This window comes from Carassius carassius, chromosome 38 (assembly GCF_963082965.1).
Source record: "Carassius carassius chromosome 38, fCarCar2.1, whole genome shotgun sequence".
NCBI lineage: Eukaryota > Metazoa > Chordata > Actinopteri > Cypriniformes > Cyprinidae > Carassius > Carassius carassius.
This window is the reverse complement of record NC_081792.1, coordinates 22,112,473-22,125,859: the sequence shown is the minus strand read 5'-3', so window position 1 is coordinate 22,125,859 and position 13,387 is coordinate 22,112,473. Positions and strand designations below refer to the sequence as shown.

General features: G+C 36.5%; 1 protein-coding gene across 5 annotated transcripts in view; it reads left to right on the top strand.

Annotated features, from left to right (window-relative positions):
• The window catches only part of LOC132119570 (mitogen-activated protein kinase kinase kinase kinase 3-like), a 74,674-nt gene that overhangs the window by 52,172 nt on the left and 9,115 nt on the right, over window positions 1-13,387 (top strand). For 3 of the 5 annotated variants that reach the window (XM_059529644.1, XM_059529642.1, XM_059529640.1), the window contains 4 exons: window positions 2,031-2,109; window positions 2,493-2,551; window positions 4,175-4,237; window positions 11,880-11,938. In XM_059529644.1, the coding sequence (XP_059385627.1) occupies window positions 2,031-2,109; window positions 2,493-2,551; window positions 4,175-4,237; window positions 11,880-11,938 (260 nt within the window). The remainder of the gene's footprint in view (window positions 1-2,030; window positions 2,110-2,492; window positions 2,552-4,174; window positions 4,238-11,879; window positions 11,939-13,387) is intronic. The other 2 variants (XM_059529643.1, XM_059529641.1) reach the window with 1 other exon arrangement.

Sequence of the window (13,387 nt, the reverse complement as noted above, 5' to 3'; positions counted from 1 at the left end):
GGCAGGCCAGGTTAGCACCCGGACTCTTCTACGACGAAGCCATGCTGTTGTTATAGCTGCAGTATGTGGTTTTGCATTGTCCTGCTGAAATAAACAAGGCCTTCCCTGAAATAGACGTTGTTTGGAGGGAAGCATATGTTGCTCTAAAACCTTTATATACCTTACAGCATTCACAGAGCCTTCCAAAACATGCAAGCTGCCCATACCGTATGCACTTATGCACCCCCATACCATCAGAGATGCTGGCTTTTGAACTGAACGCTGATAACATGCTGGAAGGTCTCCCTCCTCTTTAGCCCGGACGACACGGCGTACGTGATTTCCAACAAGAATGTCAAATTTGGACTCGTCTGACCATAAAACACTATTCCACTTTGAAATAGTCCATTTTAAATGAGCCTTGGCCCACAGGACACGACGGCGCTTCTGGACCATGTTCACATATGGCTTCCTTTTTGCATGATAGAGCTTTAGTTGGCATCTGCTGATGGCACGGCGGATTGTGTTTACCGACAGTGGTTTCTGAAAGTATTCCTGGGCCCATTTAGTAATGTCATTGACACAATCATGCCGATGAGTGATGCAGTGTCGTCTGAGAGCCCGAAGACCACGGGCATCCAATAAAGGTCTCCGGCCTTGTCCCTTACGCACAGAGATTTCTCCAGTTTCTCTGAATCTTTTGATGATGTTATACACTGTAGATGATGAGATTTGCAAAGCCTTTGCAATTTGACGTTGAGGAACATTGTTTTTAAAGTTTTCCACAATTTTTTTACGCAGTCTTTCACAGATTGGAGAGCCTCTGCCCATCTTTACTTCTGAGAGACTCTGCTTCTCTAAGACAAAGCTTTTATAGCTAATCATGTTACAGACCTGATATCAATTAACTTAATTAATCACTAGATGTTCTCCCAGCTGAATCTTTTCAAAACTGCTTGCTTTTTTAGCCATTTGTTGCCCCCGTGCCAACTTTTTTGAGACCTGTAGCAGGCATTAAATTTTAAATGTGCTAATTAAGTGGATAAAAGTGTAAAATTTCTCAGTTTAAACATTTGCTACGTTATCTATGTTCTATTGTGAATAAAATATTGGCTCATGTGATTTGAAATTCCTTTAGTTTTCATTTTATTAAAATTTAAAAAAAAATCCCAACTTTTCCGGAATTCGGGTTGTATTTCAAAATCAAAACCGAAAAATAAGAAATTATATTTAGCACATTTTAAGGATCATTAACATTTTGTAAATTGATAATTAGACACTTTTTATAATTTTTATTGTGAATGAAAAAAATAATAATTTCATGTACATTATTGTCATAAAAATAATGAAAAAATTGAAATCAGGTCAATTAAATGAATCAGGCCAAGAATTATATATATATATATATATATATATATATATATATATATACATACATACCGTAATTCCTCAAATAAAAGCTGGGGCCTTAATTTACCTGAACTGCAGAAGGTAACAGTCTTTTATTTGAAGCAGGCTTTTATTAGAGGCATGCCTTTATTTCTGATTACATCTGTTTGATAAATAATTGTTTTAAATAACCTGTTTTAAATTAAAAGCGATAGCGTTCCAGTGGACAGAGATCATAACATTAGCACAGAATCAGTTCAGAATCAATCACCAAAAGAATCAGTTCGGTTCAGACGCGCTCTGTGTCAGTCTGCTTCATGCTGAATCACACATGCGCAGTATCATCAGCACAAATTTGTTTATTTATAACATTTTGGATTAACAGGATAATTTTTATTGCAATGCATTACTGTTGTAAAAATAGTGCAATAATAATAATAAATAATGTATTATATGTTTTGACTCAAACATTTCATTTTGAGATTCACCAAACTACAACTATGTAGGACTTCGTTTAGGCATGTAAACTGCTAATTACCTCTAAACCTCATTAGCACTCCAAAATTACTTGGAGATTAACTGTTCTTATAGACTTTACTTACTGGTATGTATTTATTTTACTCTGTGTGTGTGTGTGTGTGTTCGTTTCTTTTTCTCCCTAGCCTCCAGTGTCTGTTCCACATCGGATTCGCTCAACAAGCCGTACCAGTCGGGAAGGAAAGACTCTGTCAGAGATTAACTGTGAGTGTTTGTTGGATTTCTCCCCTGGGCAGACCTGACAGGTGCTCCCGCTCTCCTGAGCATGGCTGAGTGAATTTCACAGCCTCAGTTCTTCAGCCAATAAATCTGTCTGCAGGAGGATACCAGAAATTCTCTCTCATGATCTGTCTGTTAGTATCTGCAGGAGGATTTTTTAGATTCTGTATCATACCTACCAGATATATATGTATGCTGACTTAACGTGTGGTTTTGAGTGAACATGCCAACATGAATACTTAAATTCAGCCTTCAGACACCAGTGATATTTACTCACCCTCATGTCATTACAAACCCATGTGCTGATTTATTTCTGTGCACTACAGTAAAACTAGGACTGTTCCTTTAATGTTTTTGTTTTCTTACAGTCGGTCAGGTGAAGTTTGACCCTCCTTTAACAACAGAGACAAAACCACATCATGAACCGGTGAGCATCATCTTTCTGCTGCTTGGGTTTTTCTGCGATTTTGAAATTAATTATGTGAGATCAGACGATTTGAAATTAATTATGTGAGATCAGCCATTCAGAAAACACTTGATGCTTTAGAACTTTACATCACACTGGCTCCGTTCCAAAACCTAGTGAGCTTTGTAAGGAATCTCGTAAATTAGAAAGCTCCACATAGCAACACAAATAGCTCAAAGTGCTAACAGTCAGTTAAGCATAAAACTGGCATTCATGTCACTTATAATGAAAAAAAAAAGAAAAAACATGGTTTCTGAAATAAAACAGGCTTATTATAATAATACATATAATGATGATGATAAATAATAATAAGAGACATAAAAACAAACAGAACCTATTAGAAGACTAAATATTGTGTAGATTCATACACTTTTAATGACCCTGATTTTTTTAATTGATTCAGTTTAGGACTAAATGAAAATCTCTTATGTAAATCTCTTATCTCTTATGTTATGATTTTTTTTCTCTAAGCATGTTTCATATTGGCTTCTCAATGAAGCATAAATGGGATGTTACAAAAAATTTGCTATCTTAGTTTGTCTTAATTATGATTCTTACCTTTAATAACAGCCTTGTCTATGATCCCTCCATAGGGAGCTAACTAGGTTTTGAAACAGAGCAACCCAGTCATGTCAAGCTTAGTTTGAAATCGCAAGGCTGTCTAGCCATTCACATTGCTCATGACTGCATATAGAGAACACTTACAAAAGATTTTTCCTATAAACTGACACTTCCTATTATTTAACATTTTTCTTTTGGACACCTCAATCCCTGCTCGTCTCCTGACTACAGCTTGTTTTCTCTCACTCGTGTTCTCACGACTGTTGTGCATTTGAGACGTGTCTCGCACTCTCACCACTGTGATAATTGAAAGGTTAGATGCTGCTTTCCATGGCATCTAATCAAATAAGACTTCCTTTAAGCGCTGCAGAAAAATGCAGAGTTGACTCATCTTTGTCTCATTTGAGCACTTAGTGTTTCTCATGTTGTAACTGGATTTGTCATCCTTTTATAAACCAGATCATTTTTTAACAGCAGGACATCAAATTAATGTCGATCCCCATTGTAGCTTCATGCTTGTGATGCCATCTTCTGAATAGAACCTCAGATCTGAAGAACCTCACATCCCCGCACGCTTTGATTTTCTTTTTATTTTCTGGATTCACGTCACGTTGCCCTACTGTTTCTAAAGAAGCAGTACATAATTGCTGCAACTAGCGGGTCTTTAAGGCTGTTAAAATCACATTTGAAACCGTGAACTCAACTGATAAACAGCATTTTTGTTGATTTCCATCGCATTTAAAAGTCACAACATGCGTCTACCTAATATAGGCTTACCAAGTTTGTTTGTTACATTTTTTTTTTATTAAATTATCACTATTTAAAATAATTGTTTTCTTTTTTAATGTATTTTACATGTACGTACATAATGTACATAATCCTTCAGAAATCATTCTAATGTGATTTTGAATTCAGGTGGGCAGGTCCTTTGCAAACACCTCTTTACCCAGCACCACATGGGCATCACGTGTGTGTGTGTGTGTGTGTGATTAACTGAAATTTCTTGGTCCTTTTACTAAACAGCCCGACACTGACGATTTTTTGGACTGTGCCGAAGAAATATACTACACTGCAAGATCTAATCTGGTATTTTTTTGTTGGTCTTTTACTCTATCTATGTCTTCGCGTCCCCTATCTTTTTTTTGGTCTTTTCCGTAGCATCTTGTCCGCTTTGCAGCGCTTGTGTAGTGTACTCATCCTCCCATTTGTGACTTTCATTTCTTTTGTTCATTTCAATGCAATTAATTTTGCCTTATCTTATTTAGATCATGTCAGTCTGTGTCTTTTCATCTTGCCTGTATATAATATCAGTGTTATTGCCTCTTTCTCTCATGCCAAATCTTTTGACTGGATCATGTTTTGGGGGGTATTTCAGCCTCTAGCTTCATTTAAAGACACATCCCTCGAAGTCGATATGTTGCTGCACTTTTCAGTAATCAAAAGCATTTTGAAATTGCAAAGCAAAGCATTTTATGTAGTCGAGGCCTCTGAGGGGCTTTATTTTTAGGGCTTGTCACAATCAGACACATCTTGAAAGTGAGCGAGAGTGAAGGAGAGGGAATGGAGAGCGAGAGATTAGGGTTAGACAGATGGAATGGATGTTGAGTGGGGAGTTGAGAAGCCGAGCGAATGGGGAAAAACAAGGAAAGAGAGAGAGAGGGAAAATAAAAGAGTCTGGAGTGCCTGTGCATGTCCCACAGGGATGGTTAAACCAAAGTGCTCTGCAGGTCTGTGAGTGAGGAGGAAAACATTGCTTCAGCAAGCAACGCTTTGCCCAACAAACCCAGCACACACAGTCTGTTTGAGGCATTAGCTAATTCTGGAGCAGGGACACAACCTCACCGCTCCCTTTCAACGCCAGTTCATTATGAACACCTACAGAGCTAAACAGTATCTGTGCACTGAATTCCAGTTGTCCCTCTCTCGTACCTCTGTTTGCATACTGAATTTTGATTTGTCTTTCTTTGCATCTATTGAGCTGCATTTCAACTTTAAAGATTGTGTGTTGGTTTCCATACACCGCTGACATGAGTGTCATTTAAAATGCAGATTCATTCAAAAATTATGTATTGCTTGGAGACGCATGACAGTTCTTCATTGGCTTTAATCGGTAATATATGCGTTGGCGAAACTGAGCAAAAACAGACAATATTGTGTCTAAGACATAACACAATATTAAGTGCTTATTTATTGAGCTGTTGTACGCTCATGCTATTTCGGACCAAAACAGCACATTTGTGATATTGCTTGATAAGACAAAAAAATCATATGGGGGCCATTTTTGCCCCAAAATCTTCAGTGTTAGGGAGATATAACTGAATTCTATAGGCTACATCATGTAGAGAGTTGTTGTCCTGCATCATATTCATCACCATTCAACTGAATAGATGTGTTTGGCTTGAAGTGACACTGTACAGATTGATCGGTGTATGACATCAAAGTCCTGCGAGAGCTTGTAGAGAGCAGACGTCTCTGCATGCTTTCCAATCACTCTCACGGTACTTTGATGTCAAACACTGATCGGTCTGCACATCGCCGCTTCAAGTGGAACACACCTTCTGAAACTAATGAACTAATTAGCTAGATGTCAAATACATTTTTTGTATGTTATATAAAGGCAAAAAAGTCCTAAATATACATGCATACATGGGGGGTGGGGGGGGGGTTATTAGCTTTTGCCCATTTGACAGTGACAAGGAATTATTGGATAATGATGTTTGCCAAAAGCCTCGTGTGAAAAAGCCCTTTTTCTTCTTTTTGCATTTTTGAGGCTTTCTTGAGTGACACCTCATCCATCTGGTCTGAAGCCCACACAGTGAGTTGGCACAGCGAATCTCATGCTTGGAATCTGTGTTTTTGACTGCCTATGAAGAAACCAAAGGCAGGGAGATGAAAGAAGATGGCGAGAGAAGCATTGAAGCAGATAGTCTGGGATGTTCTGTTAGCTTTTTCTCTCTCCATCACTCTTTCTGAAAAGCCTCCCATCAGCAGAAAAGCAGCATAAGGATAAGACAGTTTGCTGTGCAAAGGAAATTTGGTTTGTTAATCTGCAGTGCAAAATCAATGAGGTTTTGCATGGCTGAAAGGTGTATACTAGAGAGAGAGTTAAGGGGGTGGGTGGGGGGGGGTGGGGGGGGGGTTGAGCTATAGAGGTATGGAAGCAGCAAGAAGAGAGAGAAAAAATTAAAGAGAGTTTGAGAGAAAGAATGTCCTCAGAATTAATCATCAGAAACCTAATTATTATAGCAAAATCCTCTGCCAGAACATTTCCTCTAATGGAAGGAGCACTGCAGCCAACTTCCCTTTTAAAAAATAAGACACACCCTTTCCCTTAAAAGAATATTCCAGTAGTTCATTTTTGGTTACCACATCTATGATGCATTGCGATTACTTAAGTGCATATATTCAATCTTACACATTTTTTGTAATACAAATAGCATTATCAGAAATCTATATCATTCAAAACCTGATTAATAACATTTATACAATAAATAAATTGACATCATATAACAAGACATTATTCAGTTCAATTCAAGTTTATTTGTATAGCGCTTTTTACAATACAAATCGTTACAAAGCAACTTTACAGAAAATTATGTTTCTACAATATTTAGTAGTAGCTTATAAGTGGTGACTGTCAGTTTGTGCACGTATGACAGGATTTGTAGAAAAATTAATAAAAGACGTAGTCAGCCAGACGAAGAACAATATTAATATTATTAATTAATAATTATTATATGATGCAGTCACACTTGTAGCAATATTTGTTAGTTCTGTTTGTTGATTCAGGATTAGCATCATCTGGGGTCCTCTGAGGGTCAGCATCATCTCTTCTCAGGTGTTCTGGATCCAGACTGGAGCGTGTGTAAATCCTAGTTAGGCAAAACATAGAAACAAATAGAGACATCATTAGCATAGCTGCTGTTCCAACAAAGTAAAATTAATTAGTTTAACCCAAGCTAAAGAATAAGAATGCACATTTGATCAGATACAACTATACTCACAATTTAAGATACATTATTCAAATGCTTGGCGAAAGAGATGCATTTTAAATCTAGATTTAAACAGAGAGAGTGTGTCTGAACCCCGAACATTATCAGGAAGGCTATTCCAGAGTTTGGGAGCCAAATGTGAAAAAGCTCTACCTCCTTTAGTGGATTTTGCTATCCTAGGAACTACCAAAAGTCCAGCGTTTTGTGACCTTAGGAAGCCTGATGGATTGTAACGTGGTAGAAGACTAGTTAGGTACGCAGGAGCTAAACCATTTAGGGCCTTATAGGTAAGTAATGATAATTTGTAACTGATACGGAACTTAATAGGTAGCCAGTGCAGAGACTGTAAAATTGGGGTAATATGATCATATTTTCTTGACCTGGTAAGGACTCTAGCTGCTGCATTTTGGACTACCTGTAGCTTGTTTATTGAAGAAGCAGGACAACCACCTAGAAGTGCATTACAATAGTCCAGTCTAGAGGTCATGAATGCATGAATTAGCTTTTCTGCATCAGAAACAGATAACATGTTTCGTAGCTTGGCAATGTTTCTAAGATGGAAGAATGCAGTTTTTGTAACATGAGAAATATGATTTTCAAAAGACAAATTGCTGTCTAATATAACACCCAGATTTCTGACTGTAGAGGAAGTAACAGTACATCCGTCTAGTTGCAGATTGTAATCTACAAGATTCTGTGTAGTGTTTTTTGTTCCAATAATTAATATCTCTGTCTTATCCGAGTTTAATTGGAGAAATTTTTTGTCATCCAATCTTTTACATTTTTAACACACTCTGTTAGCTTAGATAATTTAGAGGTTTCATCTTGTCTTGTTGAGATATATAGCTGAGTATCATCAGCATAACAGTGGAAGCTAATTCCGTATTTTCTAATAATATTACCAAGGGGCAACATGTATATTGAAAATAGAAGGGGACCTAGGATGGATCCTTGTGGCACTCCATATTTTACTGATGATAAATGAGATGACACTCCATTTAAGTAAACAAAATGGTAGCGATCGGACAGGTAGGATCTAAACCATTTTAGAGCCTGCCCTTGAATACCTGTATAGTTTTGTAATCTATCTATGAGTATGTCATGATCTATGGTGTCGAACGCAGCACTAAGATCAAGTAAGACTAGAAATGAGATGCAGCCTTGATCTGACGCAAGAAGCAGGTAATTTGTCATTTTAACAAGTGCAGTTTCTGTGCTATGGTGGGGCCTGAATCCTGACTGAAATTCTTCATACAGATCATTTTTGTGCAGGAATGTGCTCAATTGAGCAGACGCAACTTTTTCTAAAATTTTAGACATAAATGGAAGATTTTAAACAGGCCTATAATTTGCCAGTACACTAGGATCTAGTTTTGGTTTCTTAATAAGAGGCTTGATAACCGCCAGCTTGAATGGTTTTGGGACGTGACCTAAAGATAACGATGAGTTAATGATATTGAGAAGCGGTTCTTCGGCTACAGGTAACAACTCTTTCAGTAGTTTAGTGGGTACAGGATCTAATAAACATGTTGTTGGTTTAGATACAGTGATAAGTTTATTTAGTTCTTCCTGTACTATGGTTGTAAAGCACTGCAGTTTATCTTTGGGTGCAATGGATGAAACTGAAGTGTTAGACGCTGTAGAATCTACATTCGCTATTGTATTTCTAATGTTATCTATTTTATCAGTGAAGAAATTCATAAAGTCATTACTATTAAACGTTGGTGGAATATTTGAATCAGGTGGCGTCTGGTAATTTGTTAATTTAGCCACTGTGCTAAATAAAAACCTTGGATTGTTTTGGTTATTTTCTATGAGTTTGTGGATATGCTCTGCCCTAGCAGTTTTTAGAGCCTGTCTATAGCTGGACATACTGTTTTTCCATGCAATTTTAAAAACTTCCAAGTTAGTTTTTCTCCATTTGCGTTCAAGACTACGAGTTACTTTCTTGAGAGAGTGAGTATTACTGTTATACCATGGCACGGTACGTTTTTCTCTAACCTTTTTCAATTTGATAGGGGCAACAGCTTCTAATGTATTAGAGAAAATAGTGCCCATGTTGTCAGTCATTTAGTCTAATTCATGTGTATTTTTGGGTACAAATAGCAGTTGAGATAGATCAGGCAGGTTATTTGCAAATCTGTCTTTGGTGGCTGGAACAATAGTTCTGCCTAGATGGTAACGCTGAGACATATAGTTAATATCAGTGATATATCAGTGATATGCAGCATGAAAGATACAAGGAAATGGTCTGTTATATCATCACTTTGAGGTACAATATCTATAGCAGTAAGATTGATTCCATGAGATATAATTAAATCTAGTGTATGATTAAAATGATGAGTGGGCCCGGTGACATTTTGCTTGACTCCAAAGGAGTTTATTAGGTCAGTAAACGCAAGTCCTAATGCATCATTTGTATTATCAACATGAATATTAAAATCTCCCATAGCGCCTTATCAACTGTAACTAGAAGGTCTGAGGGGAAATCTGCTAATTCTTTTAGGAATTCTGTATACGGCCCTGGTGGTCTATACACAGTAGCCAGAGCAAGAGATACATTAGATTTCGTTTGCATATCTGACAGTGTAACATTAAGCAGAAGTATTTCAAAAGAGTTAAACCTGTATCCTGTTTTCTGGGTAACATTGAGAATATCACTATATATTGTTGCAACACCTCCACCATGACCAGTCTGACGGGGCTCATGCTTATAACAGTAGTTCGGTGGAGTAGACTCATTTAGACCAAAATAATAATTTGGTTTTAGCCAGGTTTCAGTCAAGCAGAGTACATCAAAACTATTATCTGTGATCATTTCATTTACAATAACTGCTTTGGGTGTGAGTGATCTAATATTTATAAAAATTGTTTTTGTTCATTTACTTTACATGTTTCTGGTTTAATCACGATAAGATTTTTTCTAGATCCTACATTATATTTTGACCTCACTATTTGGGGAACAGACACAGTCTTAATAGTTTTTACAGCGCAAGTACTTTTATCATTTAAGCGGGTGGAACAAAAGTCATCATAATAGTTATTTGAGAATTGTCTTACTAGTCACATGGAGCGAAGTGTCCTGGAGATGTTGTCAGAAAGCAGCTCCGCTCCGACTGTGCGGGGGTGCAGACCGTCAGCGCGAAACAGCCTAGGACGCTCCCAGAAAAGATTCCAGTTATTAACAAATAGCAGTTTCTGTTCTTTACACCATGACAACAACCATTCATTTAAAGCAAAAAGTCTACTGAACCTTTCGTGTCCTCGTCGATACGTGGGCAGTGGGCCTGACACGATGATCGTCATTTTATTATACTGTCATTTTAATTCATTGGAATTAAGTAGTAGTAATAATAATAATAGGGATAATGTTTTGTAGACATTAACTTATTTATTCTTTTTTATAAAAAAATATATAAAAAATACATTATTTGTTATTGGTTACTGATATAGATGTTTGGTCTATGTATATGCAGGTCACAACCCTTCCGTGTCTTGTCCTGGTATTCTCATGTGGATAGCAAGTTAAATTAACCTTGTTTACTTTTTCAGCTGGTCATGACTTGTGAAATTACTTTAGCTCCATATCCAACTTCCATTATAAGATTAGATTATTTACTGTAAACATGTTTTCTCCACACACTGACGGATGTGTTGAAATTGTTGTGATAATCGACAGCATGCCACAGGTAGTAGTTAGGGCGAAAACAACGCCATATTCCTAAAGTTGCACTTTTTCAGTCTATTTTTCAGTCTCAGAGTTGCTGTATTTAATAGATACTGCCTCTGTTTTATGATTCTATTAATTCTTGAACAATAAGCTATTTCAAGTCTTTGCCTGCTTGAATGATCATATTGGCAAGTGGGAGGAGAGGTAGCACATGGCCCAGTCCTCCCACAATGCTCTAATTAAGAGTACAACGTTGACTCTTTTCCAGAAATCTTCTGCAGTCAACATGTTTAATTGTATTTTTATCACAAAAAGTGAGAATTAAATTTTTTCGGTATTGAAAAATGAAAGTTTGTCTTAATTTTTCGCTCTTTCTTTTTGAATAATGTTTGTTTTATTCTAAAATATATATATATTTTTTTTTTCGTCCCCAAAAAATGATCTAGGCAATCTTTACCCACCCTCATGTCTTTTCAAACGTATATGTATGTTGTTTTTTTCTGCTGAACACAAAAGATGATTTTCTTTTTTTTTTTTTATGTCTCTGTGTTTTTGTGTATAAAAGGAAAGTCAATGTTAATTTGGAACCCATTAACTTTTACTGAATGCAGAACACATTCTTCAAAATATCTTTTGAGATTTCAGAGCCCAAAAAGGAAAGAGCCTAATGAAAGCTGACAAACTAAGAAAAGAAACCAAAGATGATTGTGGCAGGAGATGTGTGCTTGCTTGCTAATGTAAAGCTAATACGCCGTAGATGAATGATCATCTAATCATCCCTTCCATTGTTTTCATTCACTAATAGACCTTGAAATCCAAAACCATTATGAAACTGCATGTGTGGATTAAATTGTAAACAACACTAGTTGTGAACAAATAACCTAGAGTTTATAATTGCTGAACCTGATGTGCCAGCACCATGTCAAACCTGTCTTACCATTCATGTTGTTTTTACATGCATCTTTTAACATATTCATGAATGTAGCCAAAGCTCTGTGTAAACATACCCACATATTTGAATCTCGAGATGAAGATATACTGTGACTTTCTGTCTCTTTTTTTTCAGGATTTACAGATGGATTATGAGCAGGAATCCCCTAAAGGCTCCATCCTGGGAGGAAATAAGTAAGTTTTAAATTAAATAAAAAGTCAGGCAAAAAAAAAAAATCAAAACACCTTATAGAACATAAATAACATAAAACTTCAGTAGCATAAAACTTAAATAACAAAACATGTATACATTTTTGTAAATTAATTTATTCTGTAATAATTTTCTGTATCTTTTTATATAAGTTATATCTTTTAATGCACTCTGCAGAACCTTTATAGAGCCATAGAATCTGAAAACCGTGGTTTTGAGGAAACACTGCATCATCATGCTGTCAGCTTGATGCATTGTATATCAAGCTGTGAATGTTTTTTTTTCTCCCTGTATTCATGAGAGAGTTCATTCAGAGGTAAAGACACATGCAGGGTTTGTTCATGATGTGTGTGTGTGTTTATCCATACACCCATTTATCTCACACCTGACATTGTTGTCTTACTAGTGTGGCATTTCATGTTCCAGGTAGCTTGTGTGGGATCTATATGACTGTTGTTCATTTATACTGCACACACCCTGTGCCTTGTTGCCATATAGTGAACAGAAGGTCGAGTGGCAGTGAAACCATTCCCTCTGTGTTTGTGTGAGCGCCTGTGTGTGTTCTCAGAGGTGTTGCTCTTAGCTCTCGTCAACAGATGGGTCCCGAGCACTTTCGAGAGACACCCTCTCAGCGTTACAATACATATATATGAGCTCTCATCCACTCCCATTCAGTCATTTTCATGCACAGATGCAGAAATCAGCCTAAGGTTGAGGATGGACTCTGTAGCTGAAATAGTGGAATAGTATTGTCAGTATGAATGGTCCAGGTGCCTTTGCTCTTAAGGTTATTGAATGTAATGAAACGAGAGGGCCATTCTCGCCTTCAAGGTAGAAATATAGCTATTTAATGACAAATAACATGTTGCAGTATTTATTTATTTATATTTGGTTATTTTTATTTTATAAAAAAAAAGAACTCCGTGTTCTTCCTTAGCTTTATGATGGAAAAATCCATCATTGTATTTTCTCTTGCATATAGTGCACGGAAATGTAATTTTCACATCTAAAATTTTGTAAGAACTACATACTGTGCAACATTATCATACAGTATATTGTAATTTAGTCTGTTCAAGTGATGTTCAGCCAGTCAAATTTCATAGTTCGTGTATATTGTTAATATACAGGATCTGTATACAGTAGACCTGGTTTTGGTCTTTGTAAATCTTATAGTTTTCAAGAAATGTAATCAAAGTAATGATGTCATAATTACAATTAGATCTTTCTTGTGCCTATTTACATATTGTATTATGATCGGTCAGTTAATCTTTGCATGCAGCAGAATTAATTCCAGGACATGTTGTGTTTTTTCTGTTTAACTGACGCAGAAACAAAACCTAAAACTTCTCATGCTGCCTTGCAGGAACCGGTATTTTCTTGAGGAAACGGAATTATTCTTGTATTTTAAATTCGTTTTAGTCCAGAAAATCTTT